At 36.3% G+C, this 22,542-nt stretch overlaps 1 protein-coding gene and 1 non-coding gene across 2 annotated transcripts in view; one reads left to right on the top strand and one right to left on the bottom strand.

Moving 5' to 3' along the window:
* EDC3 (enhancer of mRNA decapping 3) overlaps positions 1–22,542 on the bottom strand; it is a 59,623-nt gene that overhangs the window by 25,060 nt on the left and 12,021 nt on the right. The window contains exons 2-3 of the mRNA XM_015597660.2: positions 9,431–9,638; positions 6,370–6,689 (exon numbers count right to left, since the gene is read on the bottom strand). Of these exons, the coding sequence (XP_015453146.1) occupies positions 6,370–6,689; positions 9,431–9,594 (484 nt within the window). The 5' untranslated portion in view covers positions 9,595–9,638. The remainder of the gene's footprint in view (positions 1–6,369; positions 6,690–9,430; positions 9,639–22,542) is intronic.
* Positions 13,219–13,292, top strand: TRNAA-UGC. Its single transcript has one exon. It is a non-coding gene; the product is annotated as a tRNA-Ala (tRNA).

The raw sequence follows: 22,542 nt of genomic DNA, 5'->3' as shown, positions 1-22,542 counted from the left end.
ATTTTAAGGCACTACTTAGGTCAAAGCATAATTCTTTTGAGGCAGAATACATTTATTTGGAATAAAAGAAAGGGGGTGGTCTACATGAGTCTCTTCATTTCTTCCAACTGCATTTATAACCACGCTACTGTTCACTGAATCCAAAACACCACTTCACTCACAAGGTATTGTGATAGGCTATCTTCTATATGCATTCATTCAAAAAATTCTCATTAAGCATCTGCTATCTACTGAGATCTGTGCTAGGTGCTGGAGAATCTGGAGAATCAACAGTGAACACATCAACATAACCCCAGTTATGTTATACTCACCCCCTTATTATCATTCCAAATCACTCCTACAAACCCAATAGTCAAACCGCCTGCATTTTCCAACATAGCACTTTCAGTAGGCCCTTGCCACAGGCAAACAATTTTAGAGTGAATGTTTTTTGCCCTGTTAGCAGACAACTGTTGCTGCCCATCTAACATCCAGACCCCTCTACTCTCACAACCAAACCTACTTTTGTTCACGTAGATACCCTCCTCTCAGCTGAAGAAGGTGACTAATTTCTAACTCAATCATGGTGGTACTCATTCCAATACCTGATTTAAGTATGGGCATGTGAAGCGGTACTGGCCAAGAAGATATGATGGGGCAGCGGCTAAGAGGAGGGAGACCTGCAGCAGTTTCTAATAAAAGTTTCCTCACTCCTGAAGAACTCCTGGTTCTCAATCAGGGGCAATTTTGCCTCCTAAGGAACATTTGATAATGTCTGGAGACATTTTTGTTTGTTACAACTTGTGGTGGTTGGTGCGGCTAACGGCATCTAGCAGGTAGAATCCAGGGATGCTGCTAAACATCTTACAATGCACAGGATAGTACACCACCAAAAAAAATTATCTGGCCAAAAATATTAAGAGTACTGAAGTTGAGAAACTATGCTAAAGATGATACATTGGAAGAGATGGTGCCTTTTCTCCTTTTGAAGACTGTTAAATCTTGATTAGACACATGGCACTGATGGAGCCACCAAATATCAATTTGAGGACAAAGCCAATACACAAAGGAGAGCTTCAGAGAAACAAAGCTGAAGCCCTGATATCTTATACCAGGAAATGTCCAACCTCTGACTTACTGTAACACTTCTTGATTATTTAAGCCACTGAGTAGGGTTTTCTATTACAATCAGAGCATGCTAACTGGTATAATCTGTTTAGTACTCTAACATTTACCATGAGCTTTTTCAAAAAGATTACTTCATTAACTCTTATAATACTCTAAGGTATTGAAAAGGTATTAGGGAAAAGTGAAAATACTTTAGGATGGTTATTATTGTCTATAGTTAATTACTAGTTGAGAGTAAAAGAAGAAAGACACTAAGGACTCCCCACTTGTTATCTTGCAGAACCTATGTGCCTGGCACCATCTCAGGCTTTAATATATACATTATCTCAGTTTGTCTTCAAAACCTGATTAAACCTAACTATTCTACATATGAGGAAACTAAGGGTGCTCTAAATTTACACAGCTAATAAATAGTTAGGATATGAACTTTGATCTGTCAGATTCCCAATTCCACACTATTTCCACATATAAAAAGTGGAAACAAGAGTAGAGAAACCATGTAACTGATAGACCCAGGCCAAGTTAAAAGAACTAGTGGAGAGGATCATGTCTAGAAATGAGCATACAAGGCAAAAGCAAAAAACTTATTCGACAAAGCAGAATAGTAAACAAACAAATAAAAAAAAACAATTCGAAAGCATCAGGAAATAAGTATTCCTTCTTTAAAACTATCTTTTTGTTGATAAATGTCCATAGGAGATAATGCAAAAAATATATAGAAAATTACAGATATTCACTTAACATTCTGATGTATTTTCTTTCAGTCAAAAATATGCATCTCTCATTTATGAAGTTTTGTATCCTGCTTTCCTGCTTAGGAGCTTCTTCCTGATTCATAAAAGACTTCTCCAAATATTTTTTATGGCTGCGTAAATTATAGACACAATATTGATATATATACCATACCTACTGATAAACTTTTAAGCTATTTCTCATTTTTATTTGATAACTCCAGCTGAAAAATCACTACCATCAGACAACTTGTAGCAGTGTGGGCACCATTCATCTAGCACTTACTTTATACTACCTACTTTGTTCTGTAGTTACCTGTGTTCTCACGTTAACTTTCCAAGGAGCACGTAAGCTAATGGGAAAAACCCTGAAGGTCAAATTGCAAATGTTTTAGTGCCAGATTCAATGGCCTTCATGAGGAGGTACCTGAAAACATCTGGGACCTTCTTTTCAACTCCCCAATTCTAGGCCCTGGTAATGTCAACTCTTGGGCTCCAGCAGCAGCACCAAGATTTTCAAGTCTGTTGGAAAAATGAAGCACATTCAAAGAGGTTAAGAAGTCACAGCAGGACCTCAGTAGGACTATGAAACTTGGCAAAAAACAACTTTCTGACCTCAGATGGTGGGCTGTCAAACTGAACAGACCACACACAAACTTGTACCCTTAGCAGACCTCAAGTGGTTTTCCTCTGCTCCCTGGGACTGATGTTCCATCCATCTACTTGAAAATATCCTGAGTGGTCAGTTCAACGACCAAGAACATAGAGACTATTCTTTATAACTGTCCCCTCACACCTAAAGGAAGAGATTAAAATCTGCTTGCGCTAACTCATTAATATTGGATTAGATAACTAGAAGCAACAAATCATTCAACAATTCATTACAAACTTTGAAAGAACACTTAAAAATCAGAACTGAAGAGATTATATTCCTATAGCTTTATCAATCTACTAGTCTCAACATCAATGTACATATACCAGAAGAAATTTTATTTATAGATTTTTAATGAAAAAAATACTTAATCTCCATTTTTTCATCAATGAGGAAAACATTGATAACCTACATTACAACTGTGGTGAGGAAAAATATCTATTTACTTGGAATCCTTAAAATATTACAGAAATGCTAAGTAAGTCAACCTCTGGCAGACCTTTCTGTTCATTTTACAGGGCTCACTGAACATATAAATAGATGTAACTCTATCTTCTTTCACAAACCAATTCTGAGCCACATTTCATGATCAAATTCCCAGGCCAGAGACATTTTCCACTCTAATCTGGATTCAAAAGAAGTTCTCCGAAAGAGAATAACATTTTTCTGCCCATGACCTCTTTATTTTATTTTTGTGCAGTTAATAATCTAGGAGAAGGGAATGGACCAAATGGCAAAAGCCAGCAGCAGAATCAACCAGGGTATACTTTTGAGAGTGACTACGCTTTTTAATATACCAGAGGTGACTTAAGACCAAATAATTTGTTTTGAAGTTAACTGCACTCTTTCAAGAGTTGCTGCAATTGTTAGTAACAAAAAAAAAAAGAAAAAAAGAAAAAAAAAACCAAACCTGATAGTTTTACCGTAACATCAAGCAATCCTGCACTTAGGTATTTACACAACTGATTTGAAAACTTATGTCCACATACAACCTGTACACAAATGTTTATAGCAGCTTTACTCATAAGCACAAAAAGCTGGAAACAACCAAGATGTCCTTCAATAGGTAAAAGGATAAACAAACATCTATACAATGAAACATTATTCAGCAATAAAAGGAAATGAGCTATTAAGCCACAAAAAGACATGGATGAATCCTAAACGCATATTGTTAAGTGGAAGGAGACAATCTAAAAAGGCTACCATACTGTATGATTTTAAGTGATATTCTACGAAAAAAGGCAAAACAATGGAGATGGTAAAAAGATCAGTCGTTGCTGGGGCAAGAAAGAGAGGTCGTGGAAGGAAAAAAGGACGGACTGAACAGGTGAAACAGTACTGTATACTGTAATGATGGATAGAAGACACTATGTATTTATTCAAACCAAAAACTTTAAAAGCACCATGAATGAGATTTAATGTATGCATATTTTAAAAAAACATCACTGTGGAGGCTGGAGGACTCCAGGATGGAATGCAGAGTGTGACAACTTGTTATAAATGTATGAAACAAGTCAATGAAGGGGTCGGGGGCACAGGTCAATTCTGATTCTGCTATACAGGAATACTGGAATTGAGTAATTTAAGTCAATGGATGGCAGATGGTTAAGAGACAGGTTTCTCACTGTCAGAGAGGTTACAGATGAGGAGGCTAGAATGATTCACGTGGTACTGGATTAAAATTGGAGACATGACTATAAACTCATATTTAGCTTCATATAGTACAGAAGATTACAAACACAAATATTTATAGGTATGTGTATATAATCTGGTTAAGTATACATATATATTTCCTTGCTCTGTCAGCTGAAAGGGCAACAACCAGTACAAATGAGTACGCCTAGCACCCAGATCATGGTTTGTAACACCATTCTCCAATAAAAGGAAACAGGGCTCCTTGGAGACATGGCTGATTTAGGACTGGGGCAGGAAACACAGAAGATAAACCTGAAGCATCTTGCAGTACCAGACAATAAAGAAGTACTGGGGGGAAAAAAATCCACAAGGAGTACATGTCAAAGTGCGTGCGATAGGGGCATGTCAAAGGGATACAGTAGCCAACTGAAAGAGCTAACAGTAGCCAAAGCTGAAACAATGAGCACTAAAATAAAGCAGTATTGAATTTAACCCTAAGAATGAAGTAAGTACTTATGAGTCCATATTGATAAAAATAAATGATTGCATAAATAAATACATGGGGGAGAAATCTCTGGTGCAGAAGAATTCCACATGACTTATATAAATACTCTGTATAACTCCCCACTCCTTAGGTGTGGGCTGCTCATAGTGACTTCCTTCCAAAGAGCACAGTATGGAAAGGGGGGAAAAGGAGTAACTTTACAGAAGAAATCTGATACACACTACCACAGCCAGGCAACCAAGGTCAACATCAAAAGTCATAAACCATGTCGAAAGCAAATATCCTTGATATGATGTGATGAAAATGGCACTTTATACCCTCAAAACACATAACCCTACTCTAGTCACAAGAAAAATATCAAATACCAATTGAGGAGTATTCTACAAAATACAAGACAGTACTCATCAAAATTGTCTAGGTCACCAAAAACAATGAAACTGAGAAACCATCAGAGCCAAGAGGAGACATGACTACTAAACATAATGTGGTATGCTGGATGGGAGCCTGTAACAAAGACATTAGGTAAAAACCAAGGCAATCTGAATAAAAAATAGATTTTCATTAATAATAATGTATCAATACTGGTTCATTAATTGTAATAAATGTATATTAATGTAAGATAAGATGTTAATGATAGGGAGAAAAATATGTAGAAAAAATAATACCTAAATTGTTAATAAAGATTATCTCCAAGTGCATGAGATTTTAAACTGCTTGACTATTTGAACTTTTAACAAATAAGTGAATATTTTCAGTAGAGATAAAAGTTTTGTTTTTGTTTTTTTAAAGAGAGAATAAAGCAAGTCTAAATGGAAAGGATCATTTTCTAGCCAAGCATTCTACAGTTTTTCAAAGGATACAGAAGTAACAATTCAACTTCAGTCTCAGGATTTCAATCATTGTCAATTTATAAAGTTATTTAAGAAGACTGAAGGAAAGTGCCTTGAAATACATTGTTTTGATTATCGAAATTCCAATAGCTGATTCATGGAATCAGGTATTTTCAAAATTTAAAAATGTTTGCCCCTGACAAAGATGCTGCACAGGTTCTAGTGAATCTGTTATAACTCACTATTATAACATTATTTTAGTGAATATGTTAAAAGAGCATACCAGATTCCAGTGAATTAACTATGGTTCTATAATGAGAAAATGGCATTCAGTAATTTGCTAGTACCAAACAAAACTGGACAACAACACACACTCCTGTGCATGCTCTCCTGGATGTGCCAGTAGGGACAGTGAGTACAGCAAACTGACAATTGTCAGTTTGTGAGAAATTGTTAAATCACAGAGACATCTAGGCCAGTCCCTTCCTCTTATCTAATTGAGGATGGGAGCCAAATCACAAGAAGAAAAATTATTCAAGAATCTCTTGGGACAGCCCAAATGCAGGCTCAACTCAGACATCACTATGACAATCAGTTACCAGATTAGAAACAACATCACTTTTGTGTATGTGAACTCTAGGCAGATTACTGACTTTTCTTGAAGAAAGGGAAGGAAGTGGTAGGAGAGAGCAGGGAACCAATGTGAGTCTCTAACAGCTTATTTCCTTTCTCTTAATATCTTGAGGAAATAGCCCTGGAACAAGAGAACCAGGCTGTATTTCTGTGAAGCTCTGCCAGGATCCCTTTTTATTAGGATAACAAAGGACTTGTTTACAGAACAGCAATGGATAAGAACTTACAGCCCTCAAACATTAGATTAAGAAGAAAGACCAACTTGCTCCAACTTACAAGAGTTGTGCCGACGACGGAAACTTTTGGACTGACTCAAGGGCTCCACATGCCTGTCCACATAGCTCTTGGAGCACTGCTGTTGCTGGGGGGAAACGGCAGCATCTTGGTTCTTCGCATCTGTCCTCTTAGGGATGTTCTGAGGGGCACTGCTAGAAGAGGATGGCTTCTTGACCAACCTGCCCGTGCCATTCTGATTGATACCCACTTGGTATCCAACACCAGAGGAGCCTAATTCTGTCTGATGAAGGTCTCCAAGATGCTGGTTTTCTCCAGGACCTGGTATCTCCAGAATTTTTAATTCCGTAATGTCACCTGCCCTGAAATACACAAAAGAATCCAAGTCTCAAAACTACAATAATGATAACAGTAATGAAACCGAAATCAACAGCAACCAGCTACACCTTTGCGGGGCTGTATTTCAAAGAGTTATCAAAGGCAAAAACTAGGAAAGGTGATAGAGCACTTAAAGACAAGGCACAGCCACCAACATTAAACTGACACAGCACTGGCCTTTAAAGAGCCCTATTGTGAATCACAAAACTGTCATTAGGATGTTAGGTTTCCGAATGTTTAATAGCTTCTTTTCATTCATTTACTCACTTGCTCATTCAGTAGGCACATATAGGGTACTCACTGTGTAGTAAGCCCTGCGTTAAGAATAGGGTATATAGAAATAAAAAGCAATACATGCCACAAAGAACTCACAATCTGGTCAGCGGAAAAGACAAGACAATCAAAAGTGGTAAATACTGTAACAAAGGTGTGCACAGGAGACTAGAGACCCCAAAAGAAAAATACAAAAGTTAATTTGGCAGAGATGGATGAAACATGTACACCAAGTCTGGGTGGGTAGAGAAAGTAAGAGTTGGCCAAGCAGGAGAGGCATCTCAGGCCAAGGCTCAGAGACAGAAAACGTGGCCCTCTTGAAGAATTGCAAATGTTATGATGTGACTAAAGGGAAGGATGTTTGTTAGAGGGCCATCAGGAGGTAAAGCTGTGGAGGGACCAGATCACAACAACACTGGATTTTTCTAGTGGCCATAGGAAAGGTGGAGAAACTAGAGGCAAAAGCACAAGTTAGGAGACCAGGCAAGAAATAAGAGGTGATGAACGGGGCAAATGTCAAAGCAAAGGGAAGAGGGAGAGTAAAACCAAGAAACATTTGGAATCCACAGTATTTGGTGACTAAGTGAACATGAGGATCAAAGAGAAAGAAGAATTTATTATGATTAAGTTTTAACTTGAGTGAAAGGTATCATTAGTCACCTACTAATGGTAGACCTTTGGAAGAAGAAACCTGCAGATAACATAATGAGTTCACCTTTGAAAATCTTTCTTTTTTTAAACAGTAAGATATATGTGTGTGTGTGTGTGTGTGTGTGTGTGTGTGTGTGTATTTATTTATTTATTTATTTATACTGTGAGTTCATCTCTCAGAGTTAGATTTCTTTCTGTCACCACCACTTCTGAAAATCTTAAATTTAAGATATCTTGTAGGATATCTACCTGGAAATGACCAGTGTCTGGAGCTCGGAAAGTGGTTCTAAATTAAAGATTTGGTATAGACAAACAGAAGTTATCAGTAATAACAATGACAGTTTATAAATATTCTTATGGGTATAAATATGATATATGTGAATCATTAGGTCTAATATTTAGTAAGAATTCAATAAATGTTTATTATTATTACTAAAAAAAGATTTAAGGTCTTACTGATGTATAAGAAAGTACACATGAAATTGCCTAGAGTACATAATGAGAAAAGAATCAAAGATAGAAATTTGAGTACACCAAACTTAAGACATGAGTAGAAAAAAAGGAACCTGGGGAAAAAAGAAAGAAATATACAGGAATGAATATACATAAAAAAACAAAAACCAAAAAAAAAAAAAACAAAAAAAAACCAAAAGGGTGACTAGAGGAACTAGAAAAACTAAAAGAAGCTATTTCAACAGTTAGGGAATATTTGAATAAGATTATAATTGAGACACTGCCACTAACTTTGTCAACTGGGTCATTTGTAACCTTGGCAAGAGCTAGTTCAGCAAGATGAGTTAGAAAAGTTAGAAAAAAGATAATGGTGGAGTAAGGAGGGACTAGAGAATGAAGTCACAAAGGAAATGAAGGCAGACTATTTTGCTCTGAAAAAAATTATGCATATAAAGAGAAGGAAATGATAGTTATAAATGCAAGTGTGTGTGGGGGGGGAGTGTTTGAACTACAGGGGAGGCCTGGGAATGTTAGAATGTGGAGAGGAAAGAGACAGTATAAAGGTTGAAACCACAGACAAAAAAAGATGGAGTAGTGTCTCAAAGGAAATAGAAAAGGATAGCACATAAAAAGCATACATGATAAAATGAGCCCTGGACACCAAGAGTATTTTTTCTACTGAGACTTCAGAGGGCGTAAGAAATAAGAATGGAAATACCTACAGAAAAGGTTATGTATGAGTATTGTTCAGAAAGTCAAAGAAGCTCTTGCCAGACTTTTTTTTTTTTTTAAACGTAAGTCTGCCAAACTGGTGAAAAGAAGGATGTGCAGACAACAGCTGAACTTGAGATATGTTGGCAAACACTAAGAAAAATACATTCCTATAACTAAGGACTTTAGCTACTGGCTTCTACTGGCACACACTACAGTGTGCTTCTGCAGATAAATTATAACACAAACCTCCAAAGAGAAATGTATTTGTGAGGGGGGAAATCAATAAAGACCTTAGATTAAGAAAGCACAAACGATACAAAACTGAGAAAGAAAATGTGAAACCATAAAACAGAAAGGTTATTCTGAATTTGACGCATTTAAATAATATAATACTGCACACTTAGTAAGAGATAAGAAAAATGTTTTACAAACCCTAAATCATTAGCTCAAAGATATTACACGAAGTCTCTGCTGAAACGGCAGCAGGGTTGTAAAATCTAATACCGCAAAACCTCACATCTGACAAGACTCTACTCAAAAGCAGCCCTATGCAAGAGAATATTGGCAGTCAGACCTAGGTTCAAGCTCCACAAACTACCAAATTAGATTTGGAAGAATCAGTCAGGACACTCACCTGAAGGTGACTTCTGGCACAAGGCACTTCACTCCATTGTGGAAAGGGCGGGTGAGAGAAATGGTCTGGCTGACCTGATCCACTGCTGACACTCTTCCCTGATATACACCCAAGCTATCCCCACAGTTGATGGACACAATACTGCCCAGCCAATCTGTAGCCATGTTTCAGATGTGAGACCACCGTGGAAAGAAACTAGGCAGTGTACCTTGAGAAACAGACAAATCTTTAATTAAATTCAGTAAAGAATTATGTCAGGCTCTGTATCAGGTGTTGCTTAATAACACACATTCTGTCACATCCTTAACTGATCATTTAATATACATAAAAATCATTCGACTGCTTTAAAGCACATATACTGGATAAAGATAATATTTTCCCAAGTATTAAATCACACAAACTATAACCTGTTTATAACCTATTAATTTTAATTTCTTACTTCAGAATGCTTTCAGAGAATACATTATGTATGTTTATATTATACACAAATAATATGTAAAAAATAATATTGGTAATGTCAGAGTAGCTCATATCAGACTAACCCTCTTGCTGATAAATTCTGGACAAAATTTTTTTTAAAGAGCTGACTGAAGGCATTATAGAACACTATACTTACCAACTACAGAATATATATTCTTTTCAAGTCCACATGGAGGGCTAACCAATATATGTTGGGCCTTAAACTAGTATCAATTCATTCCAAAGGACTGAAATCAGAGTATATTCTTTGTCCACAAAAGAATTCAACTTGACATTGATAATAAGGTATCTCAAATACTCTCAAATATTTGGAAATTAAGCAAGACATTTTTAAATAACCTATGGGTCAAGGAAGAACTCAAAAGGGAAGTTAGAAAATAGTTCAAACTCAGTGATAATGAAAATACATTTATGGAATGCACTTAAAATGGTGCTTAAAAGTAAAATTATAGCTTTAAATGATTATACTAGAAAAGGAGAAAGGTTTGAAACCAATGATTGAAGAGTCCACCTTATAAAGCTAGGGAAAAAAGCAAATTAGCCTACAGTTATTAGAAAGGAAATAAAAAGTAGAAATCAATGAACTAGGAAACAAAAATAAATAAAACCCAATATTAGTTCTTTAAAAATAGTAAAGTTTATAAATCCTTAACCAAGAAAAAAAAGATAAAACACCTATTGTCTATATCAGGAATAAATAAGGGAACATCACAGGCTTTAAAAAGATTACTTTGTGGCAGTTAATCCGACAATTAGATGAAACAGAGAAATTCTTGGAAACACAAGTTACCAAAACTGATACAAAAAGAAAAAGAAATCTGAATAGCTTTATATCTATTCTAAATACTGAATTTTTCAAGACAATGAGAAGACAAGCCATATACTGAGAGAAAATATTTGCAAAAGACATATCTGATGGTCTGTTACCCAAAGTATATAAAGAACTCTTCCTCCTCCCACCAACAGCTTTACTGAAGTATAACAATTAGTTGCTCATATTTACACTTTACAATGTTTTTTTTTTTAATTATAGTTGGCATACAATATGTTAGTTTCAGTTGCACAGCATAGTGACGAGATCTATATAACTCACGAAGTGGACATCCCACTAAATCAGGGACCTCTCTTCCCCCTTACATACTTTTTACATTGTTGACTATTTCCCTTATGCTACACTTTATATCTCCATGACTATTTTGTATCTATCCATCTGTACCTCTTAATCCCTTTGTCCTTTTTCACCGTCCCTGCCAACACCCCTTCCAACTAGTAGCCCTCAAAATATTCTCTGTATCTATGAGTTTGTTTCCGTTTTTGTTGTTTGTTATTTTGTTCTTTAGATTCTACATGTACCTGAAGTCATGTGGTCTTTATCTAGCTGACTTACTTCATTCAACACAATACCCTCTGGGTCCATCAAGGCAATATCTTTTTCCATCCCCTTCCTTTTAGTCTGTGTGTATCTTTTAATCTAAAGTGAGTCTCTTGTAGGCAGCATATGTAGGGGTCTTGATTTCTTATACATTCAGTTTCCCTATCTTTTGGTTGGAGAATGTAACTCTTTTCCATCTGAATTACTTGTTGATAGGAGTGTAGTTATTACCATACTTTATTCACATTTTGACACATGTTTTTTCTCCTTAAAGAAGTCTCTCCAACATTTCCTGTAATACTGGCTTGGTGGTGATAAATTCCTTTAGCTTATTTTTGTCTGGGAAGCTCTTTATCTGTCCTTTGACTCTAAATGACAGCTTTGCTGGATAAAGTATTCTTGGTTGTAGATCCTGGGTTTCATCACATTGAATATTTTATGCCAAGACCTTCTGGCCTATATAGTTTCTTTTGAGAAATCAGTTGCCAGTCTTATGGGTGCTCCCTTGTAGGTAACTAACTGCTTTTCTCTTGCTGCTTTTAAGATTCTCTTTTTGTATTCACCCTCTGGCATTTTAATTTTGATGTGTCTTGGTGTGGGCCTCTTTGGGTTCCTCTTTCTTGGGACTCTCTGAGCTTCCTGGGGTTGTATGTCTATTTCCTTCACCAGGTTAGGGAAGTTTTCCATTGTCATTTCTTCGAATAGCTCTTCAACTTCTTGTTTTCCTTCAGGTACCCCTATGACATGGATATTTTTATATTTAATCGTGTTCCATAGGCTCCTTAAATTATTTTTATACTCTTGGCATCTTATCTCTTGCCATTCTGATTGAGTGTCTTTTGCTTCCCCACCCTCTATATCGGTTCTTCTTTATCCACTCTGTTGATTTCCTCTAATATATTCTTCATTTCAAATAATATGTTTGCTCTTCATTTCTGACTGGTTCCCTTTTATAATTTCCATTTTTATGTTTTTTATCTCTTTGTTAAAGTTCTCAGAGTTCATCTACACTTCCCCTAAGTTCACTGAGCATCTTTATAACCAGTGTTTTGAACTCTGCATCTGTTGATTGCTTGACTCCATTATTCCTGGATCTCTTTTCTGTTCTCTCATATGCTTTCTGCTTGTCTTCCCATTCTGGCTGCCTTTCCATGTCTGTTTCTATGTACTAAGCAAAGCCCTTAAGTCTCCTTTTCTTATTAATGTGACTTTGTATAGTAGGTGTCCAGCAGCACAGTCCTGAGAGGGGTTCAGCTGCAGGCCAAGTTTAGCCCCAGCATATGCCCCTCTGGGGCCACCTATTAAGATTCAGCAAGCAATCCACAGATGCTGTGCTTATAATTGCCTCAATGGTTTTTCTTCTTAAAGAAGTCTCTCCAATAATTTCTATAATACTAGTTTAGTGTTGATGAATTCCTTTAGCTTTTTTTTGTCTGGGAAGCTCTTTATCTGTCCTTCGACTCCAAATGATAGCTTTGCTGGACAAAGTATTCTTGGTTGTAGATTCTGGGTTTTCAATACTTATAAAAGAACTCTTAAACTCTCAATAGAAAATGAACAACTTAATTCAAAAAATGGGCAAAATATCTGGACAGACACCTCACCAAAGAAGATACACAGATGGCAAATAAGCATATGAAAAGTTGCTCCACATCTTATGTCATGATTAAAATGCAAATTAAAATGAAATACTACCACTACAACACCTAACAGAATGGTCAAAATCTAAACCACTGACATCTAAACATCAAACGTTGGTGAAGATAATGGACCAACAAGAACTCTCATTCATTGCTAGAGAGAATGCAAAACAGTACAGTCACTTTGGAAGACAGTTTGGCAGTTCCTTACAACACTAAATATACCCTTACCATATGGTCCAGCAATCACACTCCTTGGTATTTACCCACAAGAGTCAAAAACTTATGTCCAGGGTGGCTCCATCGTGTAGTGGTTAGCACGTCTGCTTTGCATGCAGAAGGTCCTGGGTTCACGTCCCAGGTGGAGCCATGGACCATACCCCGGGTGCACCAGACCCCGGGTGTGTCAGGCCCCCCGAGTGCACCAGGGGTGTCAGGCCCTGGGTGCGCCAGGCCCTGGGTGCACCAGGCCCTGGGTGCGCCAGGTCCCAGGTGCACACCGCAACCGTGTGGGAGCGGACATACCACCTGCAGAGATCCAGTTCTTAAGGGGAAATGGCAACATCCATGAGTTAGAGGTGGAAGTTGGGGGGGGCGGTATTAAAGAGGGAGGAAATAAAAACTTAATCCACACAAAAACATGAGCATGGATGTTTATAAAAGCCTTATCCGTAACTGCCAAAACAAAGATGTCCTCCAGTAAGTGAATAAACTATGGCATATCTAGACAATGGAATACCATTCAGCCCTAAAAAGAAATGAGCTATCAAACCATGAGAAGACATGGAGGAAACTTAAATGGGTATTACTAAGTGAAAGAAGCCAATTTGAAAAGGCTGCATAATGTATGATTCCAAGTATATGACATTCTGGAGAAGGCAAAACTATGAAGACAGTAAAAAAACCAGGGATTTTGGGGGATAGGGAGGGATAAATAGGTAGAGCACAGAGGGTTTTTAGAACAGTGAAACTATTCTGTATGATACTATAATGGTAGATGCATGCCATTACACATTTGTCAAAACCCACAGAAGTACAACATGAAGAGTGAACTCTATTAATATAAACTATAGACTTTGGGTGATAAGAATGTGTCAGTGTAGGTTCATGGACTGTAACAAATGTACCACTGTGGTGGGGTATGTTGATAATTGGGGAGGCTATGCTTATGTGGGGGCAGGGAGCATATGGAAGCCTCTGTGTTTCCTGCTCACTTTTGCTGTGATCCTAAAAATGCTCTACAACAGCGGTCCTCAACATTTTTGGTACCAAGAACCAGTGCCATGAGAATCTAATGTCTGATGATCTGAGGTGGAACTGAGGTGGTGATGCTAGCGCTGGGGAGAGGCTGCAAATACAGATAAAGCTTCGCTCGCTCACTTGCCATTCACCTGCTGTATGGCCTGGTTCCTAAGAGGCTACGGACTAGCACCAGTCCACAGCCCAGGGGTTGTGGACCCTTGATCTAAAACATAAAATTTATTTACAAGAAAAAAAATTGAATCTTTAATTTAAAACCTTTCCACAAAGAAGACTCCAAGCCTACATGGCTTTACAGGTGAATTTTACCAAACATGTAAAGAAGAAATAATGCCAACCTTATACAAACTTTCCAAAAAAATAGGCAAATAAAACAATTCACAACTCATTCAATGAGGCCTGCATAACCCTGATAAGAAAGCCTGACAAAAGCATTACAGAAAAAATAAATCAATGTCCTGTACACATATAGACCAAAAATCTTAAGGAAATACTAACAAATCAAAGGAAGCAATATATTTTAAAAGTAAAATATATCATGATTATTTAGGTGTTTGCCCCTGGAATGCAAGGTTGGTTTGAAATTTTGGAACTCTATCAATGCATTTCACCACATTAACAAAATAAATAAGAAAATCATAGGGTTTTTGTCACTATACATGCAGAAAAATTACCCTGATAGCAAAACTAGGCAACACCACCACCACCGCCACCACCACAAACACTCAAAAAAATAAAAAACTAGAGAACGCCCCTCATGAGTAGAAATAAAACTCCCTATCAATATATCAACCAAAAGAATTCAGCAGTATATAAAGAGAATTATATACCATAATTAAGTTGGGTTTAGTTCAAGAATGCAATGCTGATCCAATATTCAAAAACCAATCAATGTAATCTACAGGCTGAAGAAAAATGACATGATCAAAGCAACTGATGCAGAAAAAGCATTTCACAAAATTTAACATTCACTAATGATAAAAACTCAAAAAAATGTTACCAATTTGACAAAGAACATCTACAAAAAAAACCTAAAGATAACATTATAATTATGGTGAAAGACTGAATACTTTCCCCAAAAGATCAAGAACAAGATAAAGATGTCTACTGTTCAACACAGCACTGAAGTTCTTGTAATAAGGCGAGCAAAGGAAATAAAAGGAACACAGGTTGGAAAGGAAAAATAAAACTGTTCCTATTTGCAGATGACATGATTGTCTACAGAGAAAATCCCAAAGGTCTACAAAACAAACTCGTAGAATGAATAAGTGAGTTCAGCAAGGTCGCACATACAAGACAAACATACAAAAGTCCATCTTAACATACTAGGAATAAACACATGGAAACTGAAATTTAAAATGCAATACTGTTTAAAATTGCTCAAAAAATTAAATACTAAGTGTAAATCTAACAAAACATATATAGTATTTGTATGCTGAAAACTATACAATGCTTATGAAAAAATCAAAGCAATAAATGAAGAGACATACCATGTTCATGGATTGAAAAATTCAATATATAAGTATGTCGATTCTTCTCAAAGTAGTACTCAGAATTAATGCAATTCCTGTCAAAATCCCAGCAAGACTTTTTGTTAATATAAAGATTATTCTAAAATTTGTATGGTAAGGCAAAGTAACTAAAATAGCTAAATCAATTTTTACAAGAAAATGGGAGGAATCAATCTACCCAATTTCAAGACTTATTTATAGGTATAATAATCAAGACTGGTACTGGTGGGAGGATAAACACATAAATCAATGGAACAAAACTGAAAGCCCAGAAATAGACCCACACAAACATACTGAACTCATTTTCTGACAACATGCAAAAGTAATTCAACAGCAGCAAAACAGCTTTTACAACAAATGGTACTGCAGCAAATAGATAACCATCAGTAAAAAATGAACCTTGACTTAAATCTCATAAGTTATACAAACATTTACTCATAATGAATCCTAAACTTAAATGTAAAATGTCAAACTACAGAACTTTTAGGAAAAACATTAGAAAAATCTTTGGGATCCAGGGTGAGACAAAGAGTTCTAAGACTCGACACCAAAAGCACAATACATAAAAAGAGAAACTGATCAACTGGACTTCTCGAAAATTAAAAACCTTTATTATGCAAAGACTTTTAGGAAGATAAAAAAAAAAAACAAGTTACAGACTAGGAGAAAATATTTGCAAACTATATATCTGACAGAGAGCTAGCAACTAAAATGTTTTAAAAAAAATCCAATCAAAAATGGGAAAAAAGTTTTTCAACAAAGATGATACACAGATGGCACATGAAAAGATGTTCATCATTAATCATTAAGGAAATGCAAATTAAAACCACAATGAGATATTACTACACACTCACCAGAATGGCTAAAATAAAAAACAGTTGACAGCACCAAGTGCTGACAAGCGTATGGAAAAGTGGATTACTCATACACTGCTGATGGGAATATTAAATAGTGTAGCCATTCTGGAAAACAATTTAGCAATTCATTAAAAAAAAAAAAATCTAAACATGCAACTACTAAAAGACCCAGAAAATGTGCTACTGGCCATCTATCCCAGAGAAAGGATGACTTAAGTTTATGCAAAAATCCGTACATGAGTACATGAATGTTTATATCAGGTTTACTCCTAATATCCCCAAACTAGAAACAACCCAGGTGACTTTCAAAGGGTGAATGGTTAAATAAACTGTGGTACATTAAAACCATGAAGAAAAAGTGAAAAAAGCCAAACTCTAAAGGTTACATCCTGTATGATTCCATCTGTGTAGCACTCTTGGAATGACGATCTATAGAAATAGAGAAGACATTACAGTTCCCAGGTGTTAGGGAAAAGGGTGGAGGCAGGAGAGAAATAGGTATGGCTATAAAAGGCAACATGAGGGATCTCTGTGGTAATGAAAATGTTCTGTATCTTGATCATACCAATGTCATCATCCTGGTAGTGATTGTACATTAATATTTTTGAAAGTTGTTACCAACGGGGAAAACCAGCTAAGGTATATAGAATTTCTTACAAGTGCATGAAATCTACAGTTATCTCAAACAAAAAGTTTAACTTAAATCACTGTCTTCTACCATGTTAACAAAATAAATGAGAAAACCATGTATGATAATACATCAATAAATGCAGAAAGATAATTGGACACAATTTAATATCCATTCATGACATCAAAAAGAGGAGTGGCTTTTACAAAACAATTACAGCTAACATCATATTAATAATAAAATAATGAATCCTTTCTCCCTAAGACTGGGACAAGGCAAGTCCACTTCCACTTCTACTTCTATTTAATGCTATGTTGTAGGTCCCAGCCAGTGCAATAAAACAAGAACTAAAAAGCACAAATATTGCAAAGGAAAAAGTAAAACTGTGTTTGTAAATTATACGAGAGACTGTGTTTACAGAAAATCCAAAGGAATATACCAAAAAAAAAAAAAATCCTACTAGAATTAACAAATAAACTTAGCAAAGGCACAGGACACACACACAGCATAAAACAGATATTCTACATAACAGCAACAAACAACTAAAAATGAAATTTAAAACTACTATTTATAATGGTATTAAAAAACAAACTACTTAGGAATCAGTCTAATGAAAAATGTACAGGATCTCTACCATGAAAACTAGAAAGACATCTGAGAAAAAAATTTTTAAATATCTAAATAAATGAAGAGATGTACCACATTCACGGACTTAAGAGTTTAATGTCAATTCTCCCCCAAATAATCTATGGATCAAATATAGATATCAATAAAATTCCCAGCTAGCCTTTTCGGAGAAATTAAAATATTGGTTCTAAAATGTATGTGGGGGAGATTGGATTAAACATGGCGCCGTAAGAGACGTTCCCAGATGTCTCCCCTTGAAACAACAAGCTGAACACCTAAAACTCAACAAAAAACACCCAAACTGCACACCAGCACGTCTGAGTGTGGAATCTGCACATAAGAGCTACCACAAGTCAGAACCCCAGGTGTTGGGTGGTGGACTGGGAGAAATAAAGCTGCCTCTCACAGCCAGAGCTCCCTGTAGGAGAGGGAGGAGAGAAGGAGCAGCGAGTTCCCTGAACAGCCCTGCCTGAGAGTGCTTTGAGCTCCAAGCGGCTGGCAGCAGTGCCCAATCATCAGGGCATAAAACAGGGATGGGAGAAAAGCGGGGACGGCAGAGAAACAACAGTTGATTTTTACCAGCTGCAGTTGTAAAACTGAGCCTGAGCCGCAGCCCTCAACTCTCAACCCAGAGAGCCCCTCTCCCCATACCATCCGAGATGGAACGCCGCGGAGTGCCACGGGAATCTAAGCAAATGCTACTGAAACTGTCACTAACACTGACAGGAATAGAGACTGAGAGTAGCGAGCATGATTAAACATCTATAAGGAAAAAAAAAGACATTATTAACACTTTATATAAAGCAGAGATCCAAGAGTCTTCGACACCACCTACTGGAAACCAAAAGAAAAACACCTTCTTTGCAACAAGCGAGGGATCATTATATAATAAATCTTTCTGGGGGCGGGGGAAGGGAAGCAGAACACACTTCCATTAATGCCCAGGCAGTGAAATAGTCCATTAGACACCATGAACAACCAAGGTGGCAAGGCATCTCAGAACGAAAGAGAAAAATCTCCAAAAAATAAGCTTACATAGAAATATGCGACTTAAATGACAGAGAATTCATGATGGTACTTCTGAAGAAACTCAGTGAGTTCCGAAACAAATCATATCAACAATTTCAGGAATCGAAAAACAACTAGATGAGCAGAATGAGTTCTTTAGCAGGGAAACTGAAACCCTCAAAAAGAACTGAATAGACCTTCTGGAGATAAACAACATGCTGCAAGAGCTGAAAAATGAAATAACAAGCTTGGGAAATAGAGTCGACCAAATGGAGGAAAGGATCAGTGATATTGAAAGCAGAAATCTAGAAATAAATCAAAAGGAGGAAGAGAGAAACCGAAGAATAAAAAATAATGAAAGAAATACAAGAACTACCTGATACCATCAGAAGAGGAAAAAGAATAATGGGAATTCTTGAAGGGGAGGAAAAAGAGCAGGGAGTAGAAAGCATTTTCAGATAAATAGTTGATGAGAATTTCCCAAATCTAAGGAATGAGCTGGAGCTCGGAATTTAAGAAATCAATAGAACATCCAATTATCTCAACCCAAAAAGGCCTCAACCAAGATACACTGTATTAAAAAAATCAAAAATCAATGACAAAGACAGAATTCTAAGGGTAGCCAGGGAAAAGAAGACGGTAACCTATAAAGGAAAACCCATTAGATTACCGTCCGACTTCTCAGCACAAACCTTACAAGCCAGAAGTGGTGGAATCAAATATTCAAACTATTAAATGAAAGAAATAACCAGCCAAGAATAAAGCATCCAGCTAAGCTCTCCTTTAGATATGAAGGAGAAATAAAGACCTTTCCGGACATACAAAAATTGAGGGAATTCTCCACTATGAGGCCTGCACTACAAGAAATACTGAAAGAGGTCAGCTGACCTAAAACAAAATCACACACACACACAAAAAAAAGCATAATTAGGAATAAGGTGATTAGCAGGTTGATAAAAGCAGAGGAGTGCAACCCTTACTACAAACAGGGCATTATAAGCTTAAAAAAAGAGATTTGCAATAGCAAGATAGTAATGAACATTCAGCACACATAGGGACAAAATGAGACGACTATGACTGAAAAGGAAAGGATTCAAAGATCCAAATTCACAAAGGGGAATGGAGATAAGGTACACACAGAAGAAGAGGGACGACTGTACATATACGACTATCCTTTTCATATTTGTAATGGTAACCACAGACCAAAGATTTAGAACCAAAGTATATAGCATAAAACAAGGACCAGAAGGAAAACCCACAAAAGCCAACCAAAATAAAGAAAATAGAAACACATGGACAAGGAAGCAATTAAAACACCGAGATACCAAAAAGCAAAAGATAAAATGTCTATAAGAATACCTCATATTTCAATAATCACCCTAAATGTAAATGGACTGAAATCACTAATAAAAAGGCACAGAGTTGCAGACTGGATTAAAAAACAAACCATATGCTGCCTCCAGGAGACACATGTCAGTTCCAAAGACAAATATAGACTCAAAGTGCAAGGGTGGAAAATGATGTTTCAAGCAAATGGCATTCAAAGAAAAGCGGGAGTAGCAGTCCTAATATTGGACAAAATAGACTTCGAAATAAAAAAGGTGAAGAAAGATACTGAGGAACACTTCATAATGAATCATGCACCAAGAAGACATAAAACTTATTAATATCTATGCTCCCAATCAGGGAACCCCAAAATAAGTAAAGCAATTACTAACAGAACTAAGGAAAAAACAGACCAAAACATTATCATAGTAGGGGACCTAAATACCCCACTGTCAGATATGATCATCCAAGCAGAAAATCAATAAGGAAATAACATCCTTAAATGACACATTAGACCAACAGGACATGATTGACATTTACAGAGCCTTCCATCCCAAAACAGCTGCTTATACATTCTTCTCTACTGTACATGGAACATTTTTAAGAATCGACCACATACTGTAACACAGAGATAGCCTCAATACATATAAGAGGACTGAAATCATATCAACCATATTCTCTGATGATAATGCTCTGAAACTAGAGATCAACTGCAAAAAGTAATCAGAAAGAACCACAAATACATGGAGACTGAACTATATGCTACTGAAGAATAACTGGGTCAGAAGAAATAAAAAGAGAGATCAAAAGATGCGTAGAAATGAATGATCATGAGAGTACAAATATCAAAACTTTTGGGACACGGCAAAAGCAGTCATAAGAAGAAAGTTCCTATCAGTACAGGACTACTTCCAAAAACAAGAACGAGCCAAAATAAACAACCTAACGCTTCATTTTAAAAAACTAGAAAAGGAAGAACAAATGAACCCTAAATCAGCAGAAGGAAAGAAATCATCAAAATTAGAGTGGAAATAAATGAAATTGAAAAGAAAAAAAAATAGAAAAAATAATGCACCAAAGAGCTGGTTCTTTGAAAAGGTTAATAAAATTGACAAAACCTTGGCTAGAATCACAAAAAAAAAAAAAAGAGGACACAAAAAAACAAAATGAGGGATGAAAGAGGAAAAATTACAACAGACACTACAGAAATACAAAGGATCATACAAGAATACTATAGAAAAAGTATGTGACACCAAATTTAATAACCTAGAAGAAATGGACCTGTATTTAGAAAAATGCAACCTGCCTAGACTGAATCAAGAACTGGAAAATCTAAATAGACTGATCAGCAGTATGGAAATTGAAACGAGCATCAAAAACCTACCAAAAAGTAAAAGTCCAGGACCAGATGGCTTCAGTAATGAATTCTACCAAACATTCAAAGAAGATTTAATACCTCCTCTCCTCAAACTCTTCCAAAAAATCGAAGGAGGCGGCAATATTTCCAAACTCATTTTATGAGGCCAACATCACCCTGATACCAAAACCTGGTAAAGATAACACAAAAAAAGAAAACTATAGACCAATATCTCTCATCAATTTAGATGCAAAAATCCTAAATAAGATACTAGCAAACCGAATACAGCAACATATTAAAAAGATTATACATCACGATCAAGTGGGCTTCATCCCAGAGGCACGGGGATGGTTCAACGTATGCAAATGAATTAATGTGATATACCGCATAAACAAGTTAAAAAATAAGAATCATATGATCATATCAAAAGATGAAGAAAAAGCCTTTGACAAGATACAGCACCCATGTATGATCAAAACACTTAACAAAATCGGTATAGAAGGAAAGTATCTTAACATAATAAAGGCCATATATGACAAACCCTCAGCCAACACTATACTTAATGGTGAAAAACTAAAAACCTTCCCTCTATCATCAGGAATATGGCAAGGCGGTCCACTACTGCCACTGTTATTCAATATAAAATTGGAGGTCCTAGTGAATGCAATCAGACAAGAGAAAGATATAAAAGGCATCCTAATAGGAAACGAAGAAGTCACACTGTCACTATTTGCGGATGACATGATTCTCTATACAGAAAACCCTAAAGACTCCACAAGAACACTACTAGAAACAATAAGCAAATACAGTAAAGTCTCTGGATACAATACCAACATTCAAAAATTCATAGCGTTCCTATACTCTAATAACGAAGTGTCAGAAAAAGTGGAAAAAATAATTCCTTTTGCAATTGCAACAAAAAGAATAAAATACCTAGGAATAAATCTAAGGAAACATGTGAAGGACCTATATAATGAAAACTATAAGACCCTATTAAAAGAAATCGAAGAAGATACAAAGAAATGGAAAGATATTTCATGTTCTTG

Source organism: Pteropus alecto, unplaced genomic scaffold (assembly GCF_000325575.1).
Source record: "Pteropus alecto unplaced genomic scaffold, ASM32557v1 scaffold38, whole genome shotgun sequence".
Lineage (NCBI taxonomy): Eukaryota > Metazoa > Chordata > Mammalia > Chiroptera > Pteropodidae > Pteropus > Pteropus alecto.
The sequence above is the reverse complement of the archived record's forward strand: the minus strand, read 5'-3'. Positions and strand labels throughout refer to the sequence as shown.